This window comes from Panthera onca, chromosome D2, assembly GCF_046562875.1.
Source record: "Panthera onca isolate mPanOnc1 chromosome D2, mPanOnc1 haplotype 2, whole genome shotgun sequence".
Lineage (NCBI taxonomy): Eukaryota > Metazoa > Chordata > Mammalia > Carnivora > Felidae > Panthera > Panthera onca.
In genome coordinates, this window is record NC_138349.1 from 72,342,006 (window position 1) to 72,368,717 (window position 26,712).

At 45.6% G+C, this 26,712-nt stretch overlaps 1 protein-coding gene across 5 annotated transcripts in view; it reads left to right on the plus strand.

The window, feature by feature from the left end:
• DISC1 (DISC1 scaffold protein) overlaps positions 1-26,712 on the plus strand; it is a 359,999-nt gene that overhangs the window by 115,415 nt on the left and 217,872 nt on the right. For all 5 annotated transcript variants that reach the window (XM_060642825.3, XM_060642818.3, XM_060642819.3 and 2 more), the window contains 2 exons: positions 1,717-1,952; positions 22,344-22,398. In XM_060642825.3, coding sequence (XP_060498808.3) covers positions 1,717-1,952; positions 22,344-22,398 — 291 coding nt within the window. The remainder of the gene's footprint in view (positions 1-1,716; positions 1,953-22,343; positions 22,399-26,712) is intronic.

The window sequence follows — 26,712 nt, forward strand, 5'->3', positions numbered from 1 at the left end:
AGAAGGGTGGTTGCCAAGGGTTGGGGGAAGGCAGGGTAATGGGGAGCTGGAGTTTAATGGGGACAGAGTTCTGGTTTATAAGATGAAACGAGTTCTTGGACAGACAGCGGCAGTCGTCGCAGAGCAGTGTGAATGTACTCAGTACCACGGAACTGGCATTAAAAGTGGTTAAGATGGGGAGCCTGGAATTTTGGCTCAGGTCATGATCTCACGGTTTTGTGGGTTCGAGCCCTGCATTGGGCTCCATGTGGACAGTGCAGAGCCTGCTTGGGATTCTCTTTCTCCCTCTCTCTCTGTCCCTCCCCTACTCACCCTGTCTCTCCCCCACTCTCTCCCTCAAAATAAATAAATAAACTTCAAAAAAAATCTTAACGAGATGATTAAGGTGGTGAATTTTATGTTACATGTATTTACCACAGTTTAAAAAGAAGAAAGAAAGAAAGGAACAGGGTTTGGGCAGAGGCGGAGTTGGGGAGTTTAACTGGGAAACAATGGCAATAATACTGTAGTGTGGGACCAATGTGGGAGACACACATTGTCTTCTTCTTAGCGTGTCTTAGGGGTGGATCTTCAGCTCCGCCTCAGAGTCTATCCCCCACCCCCTACTGGAAGTGGGGTCAGGAGGTTGCAGTTGTAGGTGATCTGTAGCTTGGGTTTAAGACAATGTGGATAAGAGCTGGGGAGGCGCCCAGGATTAGCGCTCTGCTCTTATCAGCCAGAAACCCATGCACACATCATGGGAGGGTGGTGACGGAAAGAGCCTCACTTTAAATTCAGAACACCGTGCGCTGTGAGATGATTATGTGCCCTAACACTGTGCACACAATGTGTGTTCAGCTGCCTGCTGCTTGTTTTCTTCTTTGACCTCAAGAGTGGATGATACTCTATAGATTCTTTGGATTTTGGTTTGCTATATTAGTGGAAATTAAATTTACTTAATATTTTTTATGAACCTTAGACTGCATCAAACTATCTGCAGCATCCCTTTGCTCTTTCAATCTTGTAGACTTAGGAAATTGTGATTTAAAAAAAAAATTTTTTTTTTAACATTTATTCATTTTTGAGAAACAGAGAGAGACAGAGCGTGAGTGGGGGAGGGACAGAGAGAGAGGGAGACACAGAATCCAAAGCAGGCTTCAGGCTCTGAGCTGTCAGCACAGAGCCCAACGCGGGGCTTGAACTCACGGACCGCGAGATCACGACCTGAGCTGAAGTCGGAAGCTCAACTGACTGGGCCACCCTGGCGCCCCAGGAAATTGTGATTTTTAATCTTTCTCTACACACTAACTTTTCATGGTTGGGGACAGACCGACCAAGGACTGTCTGCTTTTCTTTTTCGGTCTGTGACCTGTGTTACCTGTTAGCTCGTACCTCAAGCACATGACATTTGCTGCTCTGTGTTGTAGCTCTTCTGCCCGAAAGGAAGTAAGTCATTTATGTATCTGCTTGGTTCTTCCAAGTCAAATTCCTGGCTCACCCCCCATAGTTATTTAGTACTTGGGAGAGAATGTTTTTCCTTATGCCAACTAATCAGAAATACAAAGCTGGCGTGATTTTTCCGCTTCAGCAAACCTCCAAAAATCTGCCCGGCTCAGAAGGGGAGCTTCATGGCTCTCATGCATATGGCTGACTTTCATTTGACGGACTCATTACCAGCAGAGCGGTTTGCCACGAGCAGGGTTAACTTATAAAATCTGGTTTCTCCGCTTTCTACAGAAAGAAATCGAAGCTCTCCAAGCAAGAATGTCTGTGCTGGAAGCAAAAGATGAGCAACTGAGAAGGGAAATAGAAGAACAAGAGCGGCTGCTCCCGTGGCAGGGCTGCGACCTGGCCGCCCTGGTGGGCAGGCTGTCCCTGGGCGAGCTGCAGGAGGTCAGCAAGGCCTTGCACGACACCCTGGCCTTAGCCAACCAGATTCCCCTCCATGCAGAACCACCTGACGCCGTAAGGAGGTATTGATTTCCTAACTGACTTTGGATCACTCGCCTCCTTGACCTGTTTATGGGATTGATGTTGCCTGCTGTCCCTCATACACAAGAATTTTCTGAGCAGGGCTGTAGTTTTTCAGCAGAAGCACTATCATGATTTTGAACAGGAGAATTCTTCATTGTGTGGGGCAGACCTGAGTATTTCGAGGTATTTTACAACCTGGCCAGCAACCCAGCCTACTAAATGCCCATATTCCTTCCCATTCTACTGTGTACTAAGTTATCCCCAGGGGCATCTTCTCTCTCTTTGAGGTCTGTTGGAGATTCTGATGCCAGTCTTGGCTGAGGACAATCATCTGAAGAGAGGTGAACTATACTCTCCCTGAGGGCGGGGGGTGAGCCGTTAAGAGGGGGAAGCTCAGTCAATGACAGTGTTTCCATCAGGAAGAATGCATGGTTGTTAATAATAGCTAGCATTTATTGAGCGCTTACTCTTTGCCAGGCATCGTGCTAAGCTTTATGAGTTGCTTCTATTATCATATTTACTTTATAGATGAGGAAAACAAAGTTCAAGGTTAGCAATTTGCCGGAAGTCGCAATGAGAGGCAAAATTGATACTTAAGCTGCTGTCTGTTCCTTCTCAGCCGAGTTTCCTATCTGTTTCCTGTGGAGTGAGAATCTTGCCTGTATTCTGTATTGTGCAGTGCCCACAAGAGGCACTTCACTGTCTTATACTTCAATGTCATGTTCCTATTTTGGTGAAAGACAGAACTCGCACATCCATGTGCTTTAGATAAAAAGCCGAGGAGTGCCCGGATGAGTATGCAGCTGGGTAGTGAGGTCTGCAAGTGCTGTGGGTGTCGAGCAAGGGGGGCGATTCGTGTTCTGCTTCGTTGGTTCGCCAAAGACAGTGCTTCATAAAACTAACCGCCTGTCGTGGCTGAGAACATGGACTCCGCCATCTGATTATCCTCACTCAGCCACGTGGCAGCTAGAATCCTTTGTTATTTGGGGGAGGGGATGATAATAATAACACCTACGTTACAGGGCTGTTATGTGGACCAGCTGCTAACGCATATAAAGCTTTTATAGCAGTTTACTATGGTTACCACTTGTCGGTTTTTTTTCCTAAATATTTTAAACATTTTTTATTTTTTTATATATATAGAGAAAGTGCAACTGGGGAGGGGGGCAGGGGAGGGGGAGAGAGAGAGAGAATCTTAAGCAGGCTTCAGGCTCAGCACAGAGCCTGGCATGGGGCTTGATCCCACGACCCTGGGATCATGACCTGAGCTGAAATCAAGAGTCAGACACTCAACTGGCTGAGCCACCCAGGCATTTGTCATTTTTTAAAACTTATTTTTTAAATATTTATTTAATTTTGAGAGAGAAGGAGAGAGAGCATGAGCGGGGGAGGGGCAGAGAGAGAGGGGAAACAGAGGATTCCAAGCAGACTCTGTGCTGACAGCAGAGAGCCCGATGTGGGGCTTGAACTCATGAACTGTGAGATCATGACCTGAGCCAAAGTCGGAAGCTCAACTGACTGGGCCACCCAGGTGCCCCTCCACTTGTCATTTTTATTATGGGATTTCAGGCTCCTGAAGGCCTTCAAACTTCCTGTCCCAATGTGTCTTAGACTATTCAGTGAATAACGGTCCCCTCTTATACACATATCACATCCTATCCAGCCAAGAAAAGCCAGCTCCGGATGCTGTTCTAGGGAGGTGCTCAGGACCCCTTCCAGCCCTAATACTTCCCTTCAGAAATCTAACTCATGCCCACGGAGAAGGAGAAGAGATTTGGATTGTTGCCAAATTTCAACTAAAGGAAACTGACCACTGACTATGCCATGTGCTCTCTCTCTGCACCTTCATATGTATCCTTATACTATTGCCTCAGCCTGTAAGGATCTTTCCCACTCCTGCTTCCTGTGGAAGTCATTCTACATCTTTATGTGTCCACACACACACACACACACACACACACACACACACACGTACATACACATACGTAGGTGCAAGTCTATATAATATGTATAGTATATACTTTGTATGTCACATATCATCCATATGCCCATAGTAACACGTGCATTGTATTATACATTATATGCATGTATCATGTGTAATGCATAAGATGAAATATCCATGCGAATTTATTATTCTCTTTACACAGGCATATATTTACATGTGAGACTTAAAATGATCCCTTTTTGGTCCTACCATCCAGATGTGTCCTACTTATTTCTCCTTTTGCTTTTAACAGCACAGAGGTTTCTTATATGCCTCTCCTCTCTCCCACAAGCTGATGACTCTTTGCGGGACGGAGCTGGGGCGTGCTTAACTTAGAATCTGCTGCAGTGTGGCACAAAGCCTCTGTGTTTTGAGCTGAATTCATGGGCAGCACCCTTGCGGGTGTGTCTTGGGCCTGTACAGAGATGCAGAGGGCGTGCTTTCTCACACACTAACTCGTGGCGATCAGAGTAGCCCGGTTTGGCAGGCGGGCCACCCTCCTTGTTGGCATTTTACAGACGAAGATGCAAAAACTCCAGAAGTTTTCCTGGTGATGCAGCTGCTAAGAGACCTTGTATACATCCACAGCAGCCGTGGCATCCGAACCAATAAAAGACAGTCTCTTTCCAGAGCTCCAAGGAAGTTATTTCTCTTCGTGTAAAACGAGGATCCCCATGGTACAGTAGGCTGATAGAGGGGGGCCCCTAGCTTGGATCTTCTCATTTCTAGTCTGTTATTCTGCCCAAGTTCTCAGCCTGGGATGTTCATCAGGAGCTCAGAGCACTGCCGGCACTGAGCGGAATTTTGTGTTGCTGGAGGGTGACCACCCTGGGGCATCACATTATCTGGATGACCCTTGGCATCTCTTTTATTTACTCAGAGGTACAGGCAGGCTCCTCCCTGCCTTAGGGCAGTTTGGTGTGTGTAGGTACAGGTTTTGACCCATCAGCTTCCTTTCTTCCACACTAGGGAGGTGAGGCTTCACGCTGTTCCTGGCCAAAAATATTAACTGGAAAAATCATTGTTATTATGTGGGCTTTCCATTTAAGAAGGAAGACACACCTTTTCCAAGCTGATGGGCTGCAGCATGGACTCCCAGAAATGGAGAAGTTGAAAGGAGCCAGTGTGCAGTCATATGGCTTCATAGATCAGAGAGTGCTTGGTCTAGTATTTTTAACTAATTTTGCATGATCCTGTTAACTTAGTTTTTCCTATGAGATACTGGTTTTCTTTTAGAAGATGTTGACTTGGGTGGGGTTGGGGGGGTGGGCATATCTCATAGGAACCCCAGCCAGAAGAATGGATCTTCCGTGCATCAGTAGCTTTGTTGACAAACATTTTTGTTTTTTATGAGAAGAGTTTCTTCTTAGGCCAGATGGGGAGATGCTGACAAAGTGTGAAATAGGCCAATCTTGAAGTCTTACGAAGACAAGGTGTAGCGACTGGTATTGTTACAAATATCTGGAGAAACAGACCACTCAACATCACAGCCGTTATCATCACCGGTGAAGATTTTTCATAGAGACCAGCTCAGAACGCAGGGTGCTGTCTGGGAAGAAGCTGTTTCTGATTTACTCAACTCAGTAATGTGCAAGTTCAAAGGGAAGGATATGCTTCTTTCCTGGATAAACTACACATTCAGCTTGAAAAGGAACTAGGATAGCAATCGGCATTTCTGAGAAAATCACTGGTGGAGACTGCGTGCTTGCATGGCGCCATTGTTTCTGAGCGTTGCTTGTTGGGAATCATCTGGAGGATGTCAGGGAAGGACTGGAAGTAGAAGGTTGTATGCTGGGGACCAGAGACCCAGTGGCTTTTATTTGGACATTCTAATAGAAATCAAAGCGGACCTCTGAATTTTCTGTCTGCGTTTTGGATCAAATATCTTAGGATGGAATGAAGAGCTGCTTTCTCAGAGGTATCCTAGCTGCCTTTCGATAGAGCCAACAAAAATGGTTTTCCTTCAGTGGTCAAGGAACATTTTTAAGGCCCTGGGAATCAGAGACTCCACAGTGTGGAAGCTGACAGAGCAGGGATGTATACAGGACAGGGGCCACCGGAAAGATATGTTCATCCGAAATTCCTTTATTCCCGGGATTCCAACCCTTAAAACATACTCCTTGTCTTCCCTTGTAAATTTCCTTTACTGGGAGAGGTCTATATGGATGTCTTTTATCCAGTGAGCTTGATTCTCTGTCCACATTAACCATCCCTTCTCATTCCATCCCATACAGACTCCACTCCCATTATCGCTAATGGGATTGGATGTGAGGGGTGTGGGTGGGGAGAAGGATGGGGACACAGAGAGGAAGGATGTGACAGGTTCTGGGGTTTTCCTTGAGCCACATCCCTGCATGTGGGGTGTGAGTTTCCATCTGTTTGTTTGGCATAAAGTGAGGAAGGTCACGACTTACAGCTCATCTCTCTCCAGTGCCATTAGCTCAGCCCCCCGGCCTTTGTAGTTCTGTGTGCCTTGCACACCAGGGAAGAGTCGGGCTGTGACCCTGGCCAGCAGCATGTGGCCAACTATAAAGCAACGTAGGAATAATCACAAGTGATAACAATAGAGATCAGGGCTGCGTACGGTACTTCCTAACATTCTTTAGATCCTCGTGGCTGGCTCCTATTAGCCTGTGGTCGAGTTCTTCATTCCTCAGCTCCTGGAATTTTTCATGCTTCACGTGAAATGTGTCCTGGAAGCTCATGGATGAATTGTTTCTCGCGCATTTGGAAGAAATGTGTCACATCGTTTTACAAACCATTGGCACAAACTGTGAAACGAACTCAACCCCTGGTTGCAGGGCGGCTGGCTGGACCTTGGTGCACCCGGGACCTCAGTCAGCGTGACTGGGCAGCACGGGCCGTGGGCGGCAAGCCGGGGCTGCTCCCTCCTCCCTGCCGTGTAGCGCTCTGGGCTTTCCAGTGAGGGTGGCAGACGGTTCAGGAGCTCGGGCATCCGGGTTACATCCCTGTTGCCCAGTCCACGGTGAGCAGCCCAGGCCGATATCACGGTTCCTTTCAAGACAGACTTGACATAGTGAAATTCAGCGGTTCACAATCGACTGGGAAAAAAAAAAAATCAATAGTCCCACTTTCCCCTCAGATACATTTCTTACCAGAGTGAGGAGACACAGTGAACAGCAAGGCCTGGATTGGAAAACAGCCTCCCACACCCTTCCAGGAGGAGCATGATGGATCCCTAGAGTGTGTACAGGGAGGCGGCTGTGCGTCCCTGTGTGCTGGGGCGGTTGCGTGAGGTGGCCCCAAAGTGGGGCAGCGCGGACGCTTCAGGAGAGCCCCTCAGGTCTCCCAGCCTCTCTCCGTTTGAGTGGCTGCGTTCTTCAGTCTCTCCGTCTGGTCTTTGTTTTTCTTCCTTCTCTGCCTCTGTCTGTCGTCACCTGATAGGTCTGTCAAAAGCAGTGGCTGTATGGAACTAATCCATTAGAAATCATTCGGCAGGGGCACCTGGGTGACTCAGTCAGTTGAGCTTCTGACTCTTGATTTCAGCTCAGGTCATGATCCCAGGGTCATGGGATCGAGCCCCATGTAGGGCTCTGCACTGAGCACGGAGCCTGCTTAAGATTCGGTCTCTCTGCCCCCCTCTGCCCTTCTCTTCCATTCTCTCTCTAAAAAAAGAAAGCGAGAAAGAAAGAAAGAAAGAAAGAAAGAAAGAAAGAAAGAAAAAAGAAGTCCTCTGGCAATGGTGGCTCTGTTGTTGCTAGAACTGCTGTTCAGGAGATTCTGACTTTTCTTTCTTTATTGTAAGGCATACGCCTTGCTTTCCCCAGGAATTGCTGAGACACGGAATATTTTTCCAGACAGTTGGTGCATTGAGTTGGTGGCACAGTAGCAAATCAAGATTGATGTGTCCTTGTAGCAGTGTGTCTAAAGCAGTGTCATCACTGTTTGGGACTGCTCTGTAGGTGTGCCTTTCAAATCTCATATTTATCATGTCTTTATTTCTTACTTAGACCTGTAATCATCATCACACATTAATTTTAACATTGCTGGTGTTTACAGAATGCTAATCTTGTTCACTGTGACTCTGTAAGACATATTGGACAATATATTCGTTTTATGCGCATTTTGCATATGAGGCTGCTGAGGGTCCCAATTCACACAGCAGCAGTGTTCTGACATCTTTGGCCAACCTTAGATATAGCGGGACTGGGAGAGAGATGGTTAACACTGACAGCCCAGGAGAGACTGGGGCTTTGAGCCCAGTGCCCAGGCAGGCAATGGAGAGAAGTCTGGCTAGCCAGGGCATGGGTCCGTGGGTCCAAGTAAAAAAAGAATGGATGTCATTCCAGACTGGTGATGGTTGTCTCTCTGCCCCACAGATCACCTGGTGTCACCTGAGAGGGATCAGAGCAAACAGCTCTCTGCACATAGGCAACCAACTGCTTCAGGTCAGAGAGGGCAAGGAGCCAGTCCTGGCCCTCCAGGCGCTGGAAGTCTTGTTTATAAAATGAAGATTTGAACCAGCCAATGTTGAAGGTTCCTTGTGGATCTAGAACACTTTTGCACTTTAAGATTTTGTGAAATCAGCTAAGACAGCTAAGACTGATTAAGTTTGAAAACACAGTCATTCTGTTCCTAATGGCCCCCAGATGAGTTCCCCTGCCAGGTTCCCTGCAGACTGTGACCATCTGTGGGGCACGGTGTTCAAGTTCTGTCTTTTCTCAGCAAGTCAGTGCTAATGACCAGCATGTCACTAGACGCGGGCTAGAACCCAAACCCACATTGTAGCTACTGCTCAGAGTTTGGAATGCAACTCACCGCCGTCAACCCCTGTGTCCTTTGGAAGGTCATCATTACATGCAATGAGAAAAGTATACCCATCACAACTTGGAAGAGAAGGAAAGGGTTGGAAAAGAAGGAAAGGGTTTGAAGGAAACTACCACCTCTCTGGGTGGGTGCAGTGGCCACTCACTCCAAGAAGACAAAAAACTCTGTGTTTGTTGAGTGTATTTGAGAAGTTCAGGGGAGGAATCTCCCCTTACATACAGATATTTTTAAAAAAACTTCATTTTGTGCTAGATTAAGTTTAGTATGATTTTCTATCTCTGTGCTTTGTTTCCTTCAAGGAATTTACAATGTCGGTCGTCACTTAGGTGGCACTTCTTGGGAGGCTTGTAATTTGTAGACTTATCCATTCCTCTTCTGTAATTTAGCGATCAGAGTAACTATTTTCAGCTAGAACCCCAGGGATTCTTAACGATGGGAGATAATCATTTTAAAGTGATTGCAGCCAGTTCTCCTATTATTGCGATTGTGAGCCATCTCTCGCATACCTGAATGCATGTGGCCTATTTTAAAAGTTTCTCTTCTGGTCAGTTTCAATGTTTTATTTTCCGTGATGATCACCTTGAGAACTGTTGTGTACTTAACTTCTTTGTAACTTGAGTGTCTCCTACAATCTTCTATTCCTTTCCACTGATTTTCTTATTCCTGACATATCCCAAGAGTGTTTCCCTGTTTGTAGGTTACACGTTACTGTTCCCCATTCTGACCCTTTGATGTTAATTTAACACACCCCTAGACCGTTCTTCAGACCTTGAGCTGAAGGTTGAAAGCACTTCCAGTGAAAGGTAATTCAGTTCTGCTCAGATACAACCTTTTCAAGTGACTGTAGGGAATAGTCCCAGGTTGGAAATGCCAGCTCATTGGTCGGTGGCAGTTTAGTTAGTTAAGAGCACTTCTTAACTACTAATTTAATTACTAATTTAATTAACCCATTCTGTGCTGATTCCTAGGCTGCTGGGACAACCTGAAACAGTACCTCTAGGTTTCTGTAGAAACCCTGCACTTTATATATTAAGGTCATTTTTCTTAAGCTCTTCGTCTTGGCTGCCATTATCGTGACTACTTTGTAGATCCTTTTGGGCAAATTTCTTCAGTTTTCTCTGAGTTGTATTGATATTGGTGTTTGATTTTTTTATTCAGTCGCTTGTTTAGGCAGCTGGATTTTTTTCCTGATGTTCATTCATTTCGTTCATCAACAATCTATTTTTGAAGTCTTTAGTAAAATGTGTGTATCTTTAGTTTACCCATTGAAACATTTTAGGAAATAAAATATATAATATTTTCTAGTTTCAGGCATCTGACAGATCTGTTGCTTGGTCAGCAGGTTTTGAAAGAGCCTGAGAGAAATGTAAGGTTTACACTGTTTTGCAGGCTTTACTGTGCGAATGCTTGTTCTTCGACAGACAGCAGGTAATTAAAGATGACTCAGAAAAGCGTCATAAAGCCAAAGCAGAAAGTACAACCTTTTGGGCAAGCTTCATCATTATGGAAAGTATACATGTTTATAAATTTAGGAAAACAGCACACATTTTGCAATGTTAATATTAAATGGAAATGCAAGCAGTTCAGGGTAGTTCTTTAAAAAAGCAATGAGACATCACTTATTAAGTAGTTGGAATTAGGGGGACGGTGATTGAAATGGAAATCTGAAGTTGCCTTTGAATCCCTTAACAGAGTAAACCCAGAGGCAACCTCATTTCCCCCTTGAACCACATTGTAGTGTTTTTAAGGATTAGACTCACAGGAATTTGGTGGAGAAAAGCTCTATAGCCCAGAACTGAAATTTTTTCGAATGTGTAAATACCTTTGGGTTATGATAAAAGTTGAAAATGTGGAGCCCACTAGGTTACCAGTCTTCGAAAGGCTGGTAATTTATTTTCTCCTTGTGTGTAAGAGGAAGGGGTAAAGAGCAGAGTATTTAAGATCTGAATGTAAGGCTTTTCATATTTTTGACTCCCGCTCTCATTTCTTCTTCATTAGACAGCTTAAAATCCCTTGCAGATAGACAAATAGCTGCAAATCTAAATGCTTCTGGCCTATGAATTACACTTTTGATTTGGAGTAAGATGGTTTGAGAAGCACTGAACGATCTGCTTGAATTAACACTAGGAGTATTTGGGTAAGCCAAATACCAGGTTAATCAGTTGGAAATAAACATGTGATTGTTAACGGACCTGGCCTCAGAGGCAAGCTGTGACTCTTGTGGTGTCATGCACTCTCCCAGTGGGGGCGGAAACTGGCAAGGGTGGGGGCGAGGAGCGCATGCGCACGCGCGTGCGCACATCCGCTCCGTCTTATTCCTATCAGTAAATTCGCGAGGCTCTGCAAATCCAGTGAATTCAGCGCTAGCCCTGGTTCTCTCTGCTGCCTGTCTTCGCATCAGCTCCCCACTGACCACGGGAGGTCTTTTCGAGAAGATGGAAATCCTTGCTCGTTCTCTCTCTGCTGTCCCCTTTTGGAGTACTTACATAAGCTACGTAGATACATTTTATTAAGAATTTAGAGTCTTACAAAATACGACATCTCCGTCTCAGTTTGCTGAGTTAGTTGGGGAAGTCGGACTTTACCACAATAACTCTCGAGAGTGTAGTGTTTCAGTTAGAGCTGAGACACAGGATCCCCGGAATTCAGAGAAAGACTCAGTAAGGGGACAAGTCACTAATGAGATCCATCCATATCCAGAGAACGAATCAAAGGACTGAATATTGGAGTGTTTCTGTGGCTTGTTTTTCTTCATTTCTTTCACTTAATCTCTTTTGCTTGGGGCAGAGAGGGAAATATCACACATATTTACTTTACCCTGGTTTAAAAACCATTTGCTTGATTTCTGTCAGATTACTCAAGCTGTTTTCTTACGCTGATACAGTCATGGTTGTTTGTATGAACGTTTATTAAAAAATCTTTCTGGACTTCATTCTTCCCAAGGTCCCCAGGACGAATATGGGTGTCTGTCACGTGAGCAGGCACTGCTGTCATGCTCCTGTCCTTGCCACTGAGCATGCCCGAAATTATGTGCTGTGCCAGAGGTGGTAAGGGTGGCCACAGGTTGCCAGAGCTTCGGCCCCTGGGCACAAACCCTCTCCACTGCACCATGAGGGCTTCCCCAAGGGTAAATGTTCCAGGTAACCAGCTCCATAGCTTTTACAGACTTAAAGAATGGCTTGTTCCTGATGAGTACATGTGCCCTATCGTGCCTTCCCGAGATCATCTGAAGTCTGGAGGAATTCTTGGCATTTTTTTTTTTTTTTTGTCTGTGCCCTGGGTATGTCCCACTGATGACATGTGACATTATCAACCGTGAGGCAAGAAGGGTCCAAAGAAGGAAAAGGCCAAGGAGATAAAATCTTGCATTTCCTAAAGCTGTTTTTGCTGTCATTTCCTTAACCACTTGCCCCCGACAGAAGGTTAGAGGACAGAGCAGTAATTGGCAAGGTTGTTAATGTCAACGGATTCCTGCACTTTTTTTTTTTTTTTTAATTCAAGACCCAAGTAATGCCTTTGCGAGGGTGGCTGTCATTTTGCCCTTTATGTCATTTCTAACTTGCCTTAGTAGCAATCTCTCATTCTTTAACTTATTTTTATTAAACAAGACACAAGGGATAGAAATGCGAACGGGGAGAGAGAAAGGAGGTCAGGGAGAAGGCTGTTCGGAGATGAAATTGATAATCCTCCTTTCCCAGAGCTTTTTGCTAAAATGGAACTTCAGCATCAGGCCACGTATACCCAGGCAAAGAGATGGACAGGTGACTGCCAATAGGCGGCAGATTTTCTGCACAACTCTGTTCTAAGGGCTGAAAAACTGTGCCTTGCTTTGAAAAATGACAGATGTCTGGCCTCTATTTCTGCCTCTGTCACTAACATCCTCTGGCACTTTATATAACCTCTGTGTCTTTTAGACTCTCTGGCTGTCTGCAGACAAAATAATGTTGGTAAGAGAATCTTGAACGGCAGAACAGTAAAAGAATCTCAGATCGTAGGATTGAAAGTTTCTCAGAAATAACTTGGCTCAACTTTCTCGCTTTGCAGGTAAGGAAATAGAGCTCCAGGAAAAAGTGACTCGTGCAAAGTCTCGCAGAGAGTTAGTGGGGTGGTGGAATTCTCGGAGCATCATTAGTATTCTTGTAGTCAGCCAGGGTCAGATAAGAGTAGGGATGGGGTTTGTGGTTGAAAGGCTCATGTTTGGGGCCGGTATGTGCTTGGCATCCTGAGTGTGAGTCTAACATGTAGGGCCACGGCTGGTGCCAGGGGTGGTGACGACAGGAGGAAGCAGAAAGAATAAAGGAATATCACATAAAGTGAGAGGTAGTTTCTCTAAGACACGAACACACAGGAGTTCATCCAGGCCTGCCTGACGTTTGTGGACCAGAGGAAGAGGGACCAAGGGAACGCCCCCCTGACCCTATCTTTCCACCCTGGGATTCTGATGGGTTTTACATGTGGATACTCAGCCTGCATGTCCAAGAAATATCCATACCTTCGAAGTAGCCACCGCATGACCACTGCTTGGGCCTATGGGTGTGTCCCCTGTGCCGTGCTCCACCTTGAGAAGACACCCTGGCAGGAAGCAGGCTCAAGGCTCTTCTGGAAGGCACTTCTGGTCTTGGCTGCCTGGCCCAGTTCTGGATGGGCAAGTACCTTTGGCCTTGTGGATGCTTCACTCCAGGAGTAGAGAGGATCAGGGCAGGGCCCTCTGATGTCTGGATCTATGGGAAGTATTGAAAGTATTACTAAGAGAGGGTGCAGCTTCAAGTTTCTTTAAAAGGCTTTTGAGATATGCCTCCCTAAGTCTGGAGAAATAGCGAGTGAACTGCTATTTGCTGCTCTTTGACTATGGGGTGGGATTCTTTAAGCAAATAGATACCTAATGTGGCGATAGGCCTTCTGAATAAGATGAGCAAGATGCTGTCTGCACTGTCACTCCGAGCTTTACAGAGTGAACCTCTGGCCTTGGCAGCTCGGCCGCAGAGAGGACTTATTTGCATTGGCTGGAGACAGGCTCCAGGCTGAGACCTCTGGGTGCCCTTTGCACAGCCCTGGTCCGTCCTTCCAGCCTTCTGGCTCTCCACACGTCCCCCTCCCCATGCCAGTGTGCATGAGTGTGTTAGGGCTGCCGTAACAAAGGACCGCAGGTGGGTGGCCTAATCAGAGACGTTTATGTGCTTAGGTGTCCAAGATCAAGGTATGGGCAGGGCTGGCCCTATTGAGGGCCTTGAGGGGAGGATCTGTTCCAAGTCTCTCTCCTTGGCTTGTAGGTGATGTTCTTCTCCTGTGTCTCTCCCTACTGTCCTCCTGTATGTGTTTTTGAGTCCAAATTTCCCCTTTTTATAAGGATACCAGTTATAGTGGAGCAGGGCCCCCCTTAACAGGCTCCTCTTAACTAAGTACATTTGCAATGATCCTATTTGCAAATAAGGTCACATTCTGAGATGTGTGTGTGTGGGGGGGTGGGGGTTAGGACTTCAAGATATGAATTTTTGTGGAAAACTGTACAGCCCATACATAGTCGATGAAAAGAAACTATCCAAAAGATACAAGTCAAACAGAGCAAGAGTTCTAAGAGATGGAATTTAGGAAAAGTTCTAAGAGATGGAGATCTTAACGAAAAGACACTGGGTTTAAAATTTTTTTTTTTACATTTATTTTTGATAGAGAGAGACAGAGCACAAGTGGGGAAGGGGCAGAGAGAGAGAGAGCGGGAGACACAGAATCCAAAGCAGGTTCCAGGCTCTGAGCTGTCAGTACAGAGCCCAACATGGGGCTTGAACCCACGAGCCGGGAGATCATGACCTGAGCCAAAGTCAGACGTTCAACCGACTGAGCTACCCAGGCGCCCCATTTTTTTTAATGTTTATTTATTTTTGAGAGAGAGAGAGAGAGAGAGAGAGAGAGAATGAGCATGAGCGGGGGAGGGACAGAGAGAGAGGGAGACACAGAACCCGAAGCAGGCTCCAGGCTCTGTGCTGACAGCTCAGAGCCCGACATGGGGCCCGAACCCATGAACTGTGAAATCATGACCTGAGCTGAAGTTGGACGTTCAACCGACTGAGCCACCCAGGCGCCCCATTTTTTTTTTTTGATGTTTATTTATTTTTGAGAGAGAGAGAGAGAGAATGAGCATGAGTGGGGGAGGGACAGAGAGAGAGGGAGACACAGAATCCGAAGCAGGCTCCAGGCTCTGAGCTGTCAGCATAGAGCCCGACGCGGGGCTCGAACTCACAAACCGCGAGATCGTGACCTGAGCTGAAGTCAGACACCCAACCGACTGAGCCACCCAGGTGCCCCTAGACGCTGGGTTTTAAACCTCTTCTTCCTCATATAAAGCTCCACCTACAGCAGGACAGTCAAGATCAGTCATGGCCTTTAATCTTCACTGATGCTGGGACTGTAGTGGAAGTGAGGACAGAGGTGGAACCTCCCACCGTCCTGCTTTGACGGTGCCTCTGAGAGAGGTGAGGGTTCCCACGAGGCCTCACCTACCACGGCCCCCCTTATCCATGGGGATGCGTCCCAAGACACCCAGTGGATGCCTGAGACCGTGGGTATCACTGAGCCCCACATATATTGTGTTTTTTCCTCTACATACATACCTATGATAAAGTTTAAGTTATAAATTAACAACAATAACTAATAATGAACAACAATAACTAATAATAAAATGGAACAATTATACCATGTGTTGTGATAAAAGTTATGTGTGCGTGGTCTCTCGCTCAGAATATCTTCTTGTACTATACTCACCCCTTCTTGTGATGACGTGACATGAAAACATGCCTCCGTGATGGGATGAAGTGAGGCGGGTGATGGAGGTGTTGTGACATAGCGGTTAGTGTACTATTGACCTTCTGACGAGACCTCGGAAGGAGCGTCGCCTGCTTCCAGACTGGTTGACCACCGGTGACTAGAACCGTGGAAGGTGGACCACAAACAAGGCAGGGACTACTGTATTCCTTAGGAAGAAGACAAGAAGGTGATTAGCACCCAGGGAGCAAATATCGAGCACCCACTATGTGCCATCCACAGAAGATCATTGCGCCTGTGCAGCTTTCTTTCTAGCGGGAGAAGGCAGAAACAATAAACATAACAACTAAGTAGACCGCACAGTGGGTTAGGAGGTAGTGAATGCTGTTGTTGAGGAAACAGGAGAGGATGTGAATTTGCAATCTGACATGGAGTAGTCAGGCTGGGCTCACTGAGGGGGTAAGATGGAAGGGGGCAGCGGGAGCGTCCAGACAGAGGGGCCTGCACCCTACCCCCGCCAGGGCGGACTGGAGGAGCTGTCAGGCCTCTGTGGTGGGGCAGAGCCAGCGAAGTGGACCTTGTGGGAGAGGCGGTCAGAGATTTGGTGGCAGGCGGCTGCGTTGGTCCTCGGCTTTCCCTGGGCGTACGGGAGCAGGATCTGAGCTGATCAGTGGTGAGGGCGGAGCGGGGACCAGTTCACAGGCCTTTGTGGCATTTCACAGGCGGTGTCCATGGGCCAGAGTGGCAGCGGCACAGGTGGTTCTTCCTTAGAACTGTTCCTCACCCTGAGTCATCGAACCCAGATTACTGGGCTGAGGGTCTCCCGCACACGCCTCCTTCTGGCCCTTGACCAGTCTTGGCTTGTACTGTTTAGATTAGTCACCACGATTGACTCCCATTCCCTTTCCCCTTCTAGTTATTGCTGAAAAGCAATCTGTCTCTCCCCAAACTGAATGTTTTATTACTGATATTTTTTGACACCAGCAGTAGCATTCCCGTGATATTGCAGGAGTGTTTCAGGGAGCCCCTTTTCATCCCTAACCTGAAGCTCAGGCATTTATTTGTGAGCTCCTGTACTAACCCAGTGGTTTCCTAATCTTTTTTTTTTTTTTTTTTTTTAAATCAAAGGCATTCTTATGTGAAATTTTCTTACGGCTGCCCCTCAACCCCGTAGTTACCACGCTACCAATGAGAACATTCACATCCTGCATATGTCTGTTGCTGTAACCTCTCTCGGTCTGCCACTTGGGTGGGTTGAAAATGAAACCGTCTTGGGGAGCCTGGGTGGCTCAGTCGGTTAAGCGTCCGACTTTGGCTCTGGTTATGATATTGCAGTTCCTGGGTTTGAGCCCCACGTCGGGCTCTGTGCGGACAGTTGGGAGCCTGGAGCCTGCTTCGGATTCTGTGTCTCCCTCTCTCTCTGCCCCTTCCCCACTCTCTTTCTCTCTCTTGTTGTCTCTTTCAAAAATAAATAAATACTGGAGCACCCTGGGTGGTTCAGTCGGTTGAGCGTCCGACTTTGGCTCAGGTCATGATCTCGCGGTTCCTGGGTTCGAGCCCCACATCGGGCTCTGTGCTGACAGCTCAGAGCCTGGAGCCTGCTTCACATTCTGTGTCTCCCTCTCTCTCTCTCTCTCTTCCTCCCCCACTCACACTCTGTCTCTCAAAAATAAATAATATTAAAATAAATAAATAAACATTAAAAAATTAAAAAAATAAACATTAAATTTTTTTTTTTAAACTTCTTAAAAAAAGAGCATGAAGCCATTTGTTAATCTGAAGCAAACAAAAGAGATATCATGTTGTCTGCTGTCTGCCTGCTGCTACATAAGGAAGTGACTTTTTTCATGTTGGACCCAGTATGTATGATCTTAATAATACATATGATTCATTGTGTGTTAATTTCAGTTGAAAATTGAAAATCCCGCCTGTGTTAGGTTTCTTGGGCGACTTTAACAAGGTATGACATACACTGGGCAGCTTAAATAACCGAAATCCACTGTCTTACTATTCTGGAAGCTAGAAGTCTAAGATCAAGGTGTCGGCAGTCTTAGTTTCTTGTGAGACCTCTCTCCTTGACTTTTTGATGGCTGTCTTCTCCCTGTGTCTTCACATGGTCACCTCTCTGTGTGAGTCTGTCTGTATCTGAATTCTCCCTTTTCATAAGGACACCAGGCATGCTGGATTAGGGCCCACCCTAATGACCTTGCTTTAACTTGATCGCCTCTGTAAAGACCATGTCTCTAAATAAAGTCCGTGATGAGGACACCAACTAATGAATTGGGGTGCGGGGAACACAGTCCACTCAAAACTGACCTCCTTGCCCTCGATTTCCCTTTGCCACCACTAGCTCCGGACCCATCTGCCCCTGATCTGCTTTCTCTGCAGCACATTCTTGCCAGCAGTCTTGATTTTTCTGAGGCTTCATGTGTTGAAGGTGAATTTTGGTCATTTGATTTAAACACCAGTTTGTGAGTGAAGAATAATGTGCATTCACAAATCATGATATTGATTGTATTGTCAATTTAACGTAATTCTGAAATAGGATTCTAGGGGCTCAGTGCATTAAGCACCCGACTTCGGTTCAGGTCATGATCTCATAGTTTGTGGGTTCGAGCCCAGCGTCAGGCTCTGTGCTGACAGCTCAGAGCCTGGAGCCTGCTTCAGATTCTGTGTCTCTCTCTCTCTCTCTGCACCTTCCCCACTCGTGCTCTGTCTCTCTCTCAAAAATAAACATTAAAAAAATAAAAAAATAATAAAGTAGGATTCTAAACGCCAGCCTGGACAATGAGAGCATGTTTGAATAAGTACAACGGCTTCCAGGAGAGGTGGTACGGGTTAAGTTAGCTAGCGGTCAGGAGAATAGACAGCGGAACTGCTTGGGTCATCATTGACCCATTTACCAGCTGGTTAACCCTGGGAAAGGTACTTACATCTCTCTTTGAGTTTTCTTGTCTGAAAATGTAGATGTTATAGTACCTACTTCACAGAGTTGTGAGAATTTAAAATGCTAATGTGTGTGAGGAATATGGAGAAGTGCCTGGTACGTAGTAAGCGCTCAATAAATGTTTGACGCTCCTATTCCTAGCGTAGCTGCTTTGAACAAAAGATACATTTGAGTAAGTGAGGTCTCGTGTGTTTGTTAAAACGTTGTTTGTGGAGACGGTATATGTGCTTCTAGGATACAGTGTAATTGGAGCTGAGAAGACAGTTCTTAATGTCATTAACAGTATACAAGCTTGAAACAAACATGGGGATGAGTTTTAATCATTGAGGTACATGTAACTCTTGTTTGCAAACATTTAACTTCTCTAATTTGGTGGTTTTCAATTTGAATTCCTGCTCCTGGAATCCTGGCTCAGGGGCCACAGTGTGATGGTAGAACACTAAGTGTGTGGGGTCATTGTGACATCGTTTGTACCCCAGGCCAGACACCCACCCTCAATCAGAACGGATCTCCTGTTGCGTGTTTTATATATTATGGTTCTATGTAACATTTGTTGGAAAGAGTTCTGCTACTAAAAATAGCTTGAAAACCACTAGCCTGGAGTGTAGATTATTCATATTCTTCTGTCCCCCCCATTGCTTTCATTTCATTGCGTTCATCCCCAGGGATGCAACCAATGTTAATATTAGCCTGAGCAAAACATAATTAGGGAGGTAAATCTACTGCAAAAAGCAATACAGCATAAATTAAATAAATTAAATATAAATCAAATCAAATATGAAACAATGCATTCAATTATCCGCATCACTGCCTCCCTGCTCTAACATGGATATTTGAGAGGAGACTCATCTTCTTTCTGGGATAGGACCAGAGCTGAGCCAAGACCAACGAACTGTGTCAACCCCTGGAAGGCTAGTGCTTGACCTATTGAGCAGTAGCTAAAGGCACTGCCTCTTAGTCAGCTACATTTTCAGGGTCAGCAGGTGGACCCGATACCTATCTGTCTTCATTGTTAATGCATGAACTGGTCTGTGTGTGTGGCTGGGAACACCTCCTTATAAAATACTATTAAATGCTCACGCAGCATCAATTTCGTGGTGAACCGTTTGCTGAAAAGTTATTAGTTGAATGGGCTCCCATGAGCCTGGAGAGGGAAAGTGCATCTCCGCCCTCGGCAAGTTTGAAGTTCGGACAGCAGACATTAGCAGCAGGAAGCTGGTGCTGCCTCTGGAATCAGGCAGAATCGGTCCAGGCACATCTTTGGCACCCTCTGCCCTTCTCTCCCCAGCATCTCAAGGGGCATCTTCTCCCTGCCCTCTGTGTTAGCATGCCACCCAAACTTACCTCCCTTCAGAAGAGCCAGTCTGCATCCAGTCGGCTAGAATTCTCCAGGGAGGATTCCACGTGCGCCTTCCCACCGTTCCCACACCGATTTTTGTCACATCGTGACTCCTGGATTCAGAAAACTCTGCTGCCTGGTGCCCTGCTGTTTGTCAGCTCTCCTCCGACCCCGGCTGGCCTGGGCGCCCCTCCTCTGCTGGACGGAGGTCTAAAGTGGGGACGACTTGTTTAGAATGGGCCTGCCCCACTTCTAGGGCATTTGCAGTGGGCACTAACTTGCTTGTACTCAGAAGTCACAGATGGTGGAGGCGACAACTTTCAAAACCAGTTCTTACAGCCGAAGAACAGCAGCAGGCAGGCAGACTGGCAACCTGCCTGTCATCGTTTGCGACCCCTGCTGCAGCAGCTGTTTCGAACGCCAACCCCCCACCCCCCCACACACCCCAGGAAACCTGACCTTCTCACTTTTGCAGCTCACCATTTTGCTCTTCTAGTACCTGTAACTTTTTTTTCTTTAATTTTTTTCTTTTTCTTTTTCTTTTTTGGCTACTGTTGAGAAGCAGTGAGCTGTTGAGGGCAGGAACCATGTCTTTATGCTCCAAGTTCCTAACTTGCTAGGAGCCCAGTAGATATTGAAAGAATTAATGAGTATGTGAATGAATGAATGAATGAATGATGAGCAAAAAGCTCCAGAGCTTATGCTTTTCAGCATCAACGTAATGAAAGGGTCCAGGCCTTCCTTTCCTTCCTGACTTCCATGATCTGTGCCCACCCTTCGGCTTCACAGCTGGGTTTCTGCTGAAGATGCCTGCCTGGTTTGTCCCGTTCAGTGTTCCCTCCAAACCCCCTCTCACAGTGCTGCCCAATTAATTTTCCTGAAAAGCCCCATTTCTTTCTTATTGCTCTCCTGCTCAAAACTGGAGTAATTTCCCACTGCCTGTGGAATAAAGCTCAGAACTTCTTCGCCCGGCCTTCAGTATTGACTAGAGCCAGTCCCTGATATTCCTTTAAGGATTGTTTTGACTGTAAATATTCTAAATACATTGGAAAATGTAACATACACTCATTTACCCACCACTGAGATTAAACAAACATTAGCGTTTCCCCCACTTATTTTCCTAAACGAGTAAGCACACATTTCAGATGCAGGCAGACTTCTCCCCTTCTGTCCTTGCCCCTCCTCCCTCCCTTTAGAAACAGTCTTTCCCCTTCTCATCCATCACAGTTCACCTCTGTGAACCGTATGGTCTAGCTGGCCTCATCCTTTCCCTGGAGTTTCATCCTTCCCTTTTCCCCCTGAGGCCCAGTTCACTTTCTGCCCCTTCCAGGAAGCTTTCCACCTAATCACTTGTTTTCCTAAATCGCTACCTAACTTACTGTCTCCACTGTGCCCTTGGAGACGGTATCTGCCTGTGACAGTCTTTACGTAACAGTTTGATCCTACTGGATTTCTTTCTTTCTTTCTTTCTTTCTTTCTTTCTTTCTTTCTTTCTTTTGTTCTTTCTTTCTTTCTTTCTTTCTTAACTTCTTTCTTTTTTTCTTAGTTTATTTTTGAGAGAGAGAGAGAGACAGAGTGTGAGCAGGGGAGGGGCAAAGAGAGAGGGAGACACAGAATCTGAAACAGGCTTCAGACTCTGAGCTGTCAGCACAGAGCCGGATGTAGGGTTTGAATTCAGAATGGCAAGATCATGATCTGACCTGAAGTCGGATGCTTAACCGACAGCCACCCAGGCGCCCCCTAACACTGGATTTCTATTTTCAATAGTAATTTTTCATCTTGTTTTATATTGGAGTTGATTGTCTGGGTGTACTTCCTCTCTTTTGGTAATGACATTGGAAATAAGGTCTGATACTTAGTTTCATTCATTCCTTCGTTCATTTATTCATTCTGCATGTCTCAAATGAATGCCTGCTTATACGCTGCAGGAATTGTTTTAAGCATTGAGGATACGGCTGTGAACCCAACTGACAGTTGCTGCGGTGGTGGAATTTATATTCCCGTGGGGGTAGAGAGAAATTACCTGAATAACAGAAGTGTCAAGGTGGATAGTGCTTAGGAGAAAAAAGAAGAAGGGATAAGCCTAAAGAGAGTGAGGATAATTTATGTCAGATGTCCTTTAAATACAAGTATCTCCTATATGTTCCACCTCACTGCTAAACACAGTGCTCTGTGCATAGTTGTTGGATTGCACAGTGTAGCTGAATAGATCATATTTGATTACTGCCTGTGAAATGCTACCCTGTGTAGACCATCCTGTGTACATTTTCATTCTTTCCTGCTAGGAGGAGCACATCTGGGTTGTTCCTTCACCCTATCTATGCAGTATGGAGATGTGCACTATGGAAATAACAGATTTTAGTACTAGCCAAAGTAGAGCGTAATTAGGGAGGAGAAATCTGCTTCCTAGCAACATGTTAATTCCACAGTCAAATGGAACCAATCTGGCATCATGTTTCCCACTGTTGTTGAGTCTTTGGGCTGACGGAAGGCTCACTGTTTCACCGTGTTCCTATATTTGGTGGTATTGAACTATGATCCCAAGAAGACCAATGTCTTCTTTCTAATTCTTCCAGCCTCCGGGAACGGATAAAAACCCTCAACTTGTCACTGAAGGAACTCACCGCTAAGGTAAGTACCTTTCTGTGCCCACTTTCTAAAGAAGTCTCTGAAGTTATCTTTCAACTTATGTGATATCAAGCTCACATGAAGTTCTGTGTCTAGCTGATGGCTCCACAAGAAGTGTAGACTTTACAAAGCCATCCTACAGGCCAGGTGATGAGGCCAAACAGCCGGGAGCGAGGGCTGCTCCGTGGTGGGGGTCCTGGCTTGTGGTCCCCCAGTGATTGATTGGTTTGGCCTTTGCTTCACCAGGAACTGTCAGTGTTAGGGGACAGAAATGAGTGCTTCTGGGTACCCTCAAATGCTTTTGCATGAAGAGGCTTTGGGGATGGGAGTAATCCAAGAAATCAATTGCTTTTCTTCCAGGAGGACAGGGTTCAGGGATCTGCACAAACAAGTTTGGAAAAGGCGTAGTAGGTGTTTATGTTCTAAATTTTTAAGTTGAGTTCAGAGTCATTTTGCCCATTTTCACTGCCACGTGTACTTCATATCAGGCCTTCAGTTGGTGTGGAGAGAGCATACTCCTGCATTATTCCCTGGGAGCACACAGTCAATTAAATAGTCAATGTCGTGGTTAGTTAGGGTAACCACAGTTTACAAAACAGAATCCTTCCCTGCAGAGATAGTTATATGTGACCGAGAAGGATCAATTACTCTGTGAACTACTACACGTGTGGCACAGAACTGGGTAGGAATTGTTAATTATTTGTGTTAAGTCTGGGAGCCAGGGGTGGTTATGAGATGACCAGGATGTAAAAAGAATGGGTTTCAGAGCAAAGAGCAAAGCAGATGAGAATCCACTGTCCTGGAAGAAATGGTTTTTTTTTCATTTTCAGTGCTCAGGGGAGGTCAGGAAGACCTGCCAAGGGGCTCACAGATCACCACAGCTGAGCTGAGACTGGGGCTGTGTTGTCGGCAGAAGTGTCCACAATTATTCTGGCTCTCTTTTTTTCAGTTTTTGTGTCTGTTTCCAGAAACAAACAAACAAACAAACAAACAAACAAACAAACAAACAAACCAACCAACCAACCAAACAAACAAACAAACAAAAATACAACAAAAAAAATTCAAAACTAAAGCCAAACCAAAAACCATGAAATGGTTTTGCTACAAAATCACACCCCAGTGGTTTGATGGGTGGTTATGTCCTGCCAGAAGGTTTGCCTGGAGAAGAGCAAGATGAAATTTGAGGCACTGCTTTATTGGGAGCCACGCCAGGAGCTGAATCCCCCTGGTAGGACTCTGGTAAAGGGCTTTTATCATGTGTTCTCATACTGTATGTGCTGAGAGACCTTCTTTCCTGCTCAAGGGAGACTGGCTCGGTTTACCCACGTTGTCACGTGAAGCAGCAGGGAAAGTGCTAGAGGGCGTACCTTGTATGTTTCGGTGATGTTGCCGACTAGTGTTCATGTTCTATGGATGTTTGCCAGGTGACCTCCAGGGGGAGCCACTGGGGAGATGAGGAGAGGCCCCAGCTTCCTGCACGGGGCAGGGGGTAGGAGGATTCCTTCTCCTGGATTTTCTGATGTAAATATGTGCCATTTATCAGGTGCATCCTAATTTCTTTTAATTAATTAATTAATTAGAGAGCGAGAGAGCAAGCACTAGTGGGGGGAAGGGGCAGAGGGGCAGAGAGAGAGAAAGAAAGAGAGAGAGAGGATCTTCAGCAGGCTCCACACTCAGTGCGGAGCTCAGTTCAGGACTCGATCCCATGATGCTGGGATCTTGACCTGAGCCGAAATCAAGAGTTAGACGCTCAACCGACTGAGCCACCTAGGCGCCCCAGGTGCATCCTAATTTTTGCCCAGAATTAAAAGGTGGAATCACTCCAGTGTTTGGGCTTATTGAGTATTGGAACATGCTGTGTGTAATCTGAACGAGTCCCTGCCCCAGCAGTGAGCATGCAGGTGTGCCAATGACAAAATACACATGGTGTTTATGTATGAGTGTGTTTTACGGGACATTTTATACTGTGCACACACATATTGACATATGCACATGATAGTAGGATTTGTTGATAATCTCCAGCTACTGTGAAAGCTCTTGGATTTGCCCAAATGCTGAAAGTGATTGGCTTTGTTTGCATACTTGCTCTCACGCACTGACAAAAAAACTTATAATTCCCTTGCTTTTCCATAAGATTAAGGAATTCATATCTAAGATTTTAAAGTGTAAATCTGAAAGCTCTATTTGGTAATGAGTTCCTCAGGGTCCAATTTTATCTGGAAATTAAAAGGAGATGCAGATTTTCCGGGGCGTGTATGTGTGTATAGGTGGGTGTGTACGTGCACACAGCCATGATTGTGTGTGTGTGGGGGGGCATAGATGAGTCCACACGGAATTGAAACAAAACTGCTCAGTCACAAAAAAACAACTTTGCACTCTGGACTCGACTGACTCAAGATCTTGAGGTAAAAATTGCAGCTTGGCCCAGTTTTCTTCCTTCAGTATGTTAGACACATAGACCTGATATTGTTTTGATTCCTCCCCCAAAGAGAGATGGGGCCTTCCTTCATTCATTACATTCCTTTGACTCTAACGGTTACCCACACCAGGTAATTAAAGGATAAATGAGATGGAAGAAATAGTTGGAAATAAATGGAATAGCTGGAGATTGGTAGATATTCGATTACATCCAGCAGTGCCTGAAAGAAGGTACATTGCAATTTAATAAGATTTAGAGAAGCTGTTTCATATTAATAGTGACAGCTTGAAGAATAGGTTTGCTCCACAAAGGAGAAACTGGCCCAATTATGATTAGCAGAAACTGCTACCAAAATCAGAAAGACTGGACGGACTTTGGATGAGACATAAGAATTACGGCACGTGTTACGGACTTAGCAGCAGTATTCTCGGACCTCCGATGACATTCTTAGATGGATGGAAAGGGATGAGCCATTGTCGGGCACTGGGCCAACCTGAGACCGGGTGCTGGGAGGAGGAATCCAGAGCATCTTCTTTTTAAGAACCAGTTCTGACTTCCTGACAAATGTCAGGACCACCGTGAGGGTCTAGGAATTAATCACTTGGGACATGGGGACGCTCATCCCCGCTGATTCCAGCTTTGGTGTGGAGGCCACCACGCTGTCGCCTTCATCAGAGAATGAGTTTTATAAAGAGATCTGGGAAATTACAGCTGCTTATGGAAAAGAACATATTTAAGGCCATGAAAGAAATAGTATAATGTTTTAGGCAGGATGGGTGAGGTCTGCTTTGATTCCAAAAATAATTTCAATTTAAGTCTAAGATAAGCACAACAATTAAAGTCGATGGTATCTAGCAAGATCTAGATTCTTCTGGGGAAATTAAATTTTGTATTTTCTCTGGGCTCTGTGAACCCAAGTGGGTTAATTTTAGTCTTTGAATGGAATCAGATTTTTAGCAAGAAGAGGGGGACGTTTCTAGGTAACATCCTTTGTGGAACACCCAAAATGTCTCTGTACACATGTTCATTGTTATTCAACTGAGCTGTGTGGTTTTGTTGAACTGGATGTTTTTCTAGGTAGCTCACTTATCTGAGTATAGATATCAATTGAATATGGAGTTTTTGCTTTTTATTTTTTTAATGTTTATTTATTTTGAGAGAGAGGGAGAGACAGAGTGTGAGCAGGGGAGGGGCAGAGAGAGAGGGAGACACAGAATCTGAAGAAGTCTCCAGGCTCTGAGCTATCAGCACAGAGCCTGACATGGGGCTTGAACTCATGAACCATGAGATCACGACCTGAGCCGAAGTCAGATGCTTAACCGACTCAGCCACCCCGGCGTCCTGGGGTTTCGCTTTAAATAAAAGAAAAGAAATGTGATGTTTCAGTTTCAAAGAAAGTAAAAGATAACCTAAGACATTTGGAAAAGGAATGTGAGATTTAACATTTTTGCTGTTTTTGAAAGAGCAAAGAAAGAACATAGGAAGTGTTTGGAGCATCCTGGAAAAATACATAATAAAATTTATAGAGCTCATTGAGGTCTCCTTGTCTATTTTTCAAATATGACTTGCCAGCAACTATCTGCCCTTCAAGTTTCATTAGACAACATCTACTAGTAATTAGCCTGCCACTCTGCCCTTGATCTCAATTGCTGTGCACCTTTACTTACTGTTTACTGTGTACCAGACACAGAGCAAAGTCCCTGCTCACAGAGAGCTTGCATCCTAGGGGACAGAGATTCTAGAAAAACTGAGGCACAGAAACAAATAGTGTCAGCTGGAGAAGTCACTATGGAAAACCATCATGCAGGGTGAAGACGGGAGGCTTGAGGGGGTTGCCATCGTACATGGCTCATCAGCCGGGCCTTTCTTCCCAGGCAGTGTGTGAGCAGAGGCCGGAA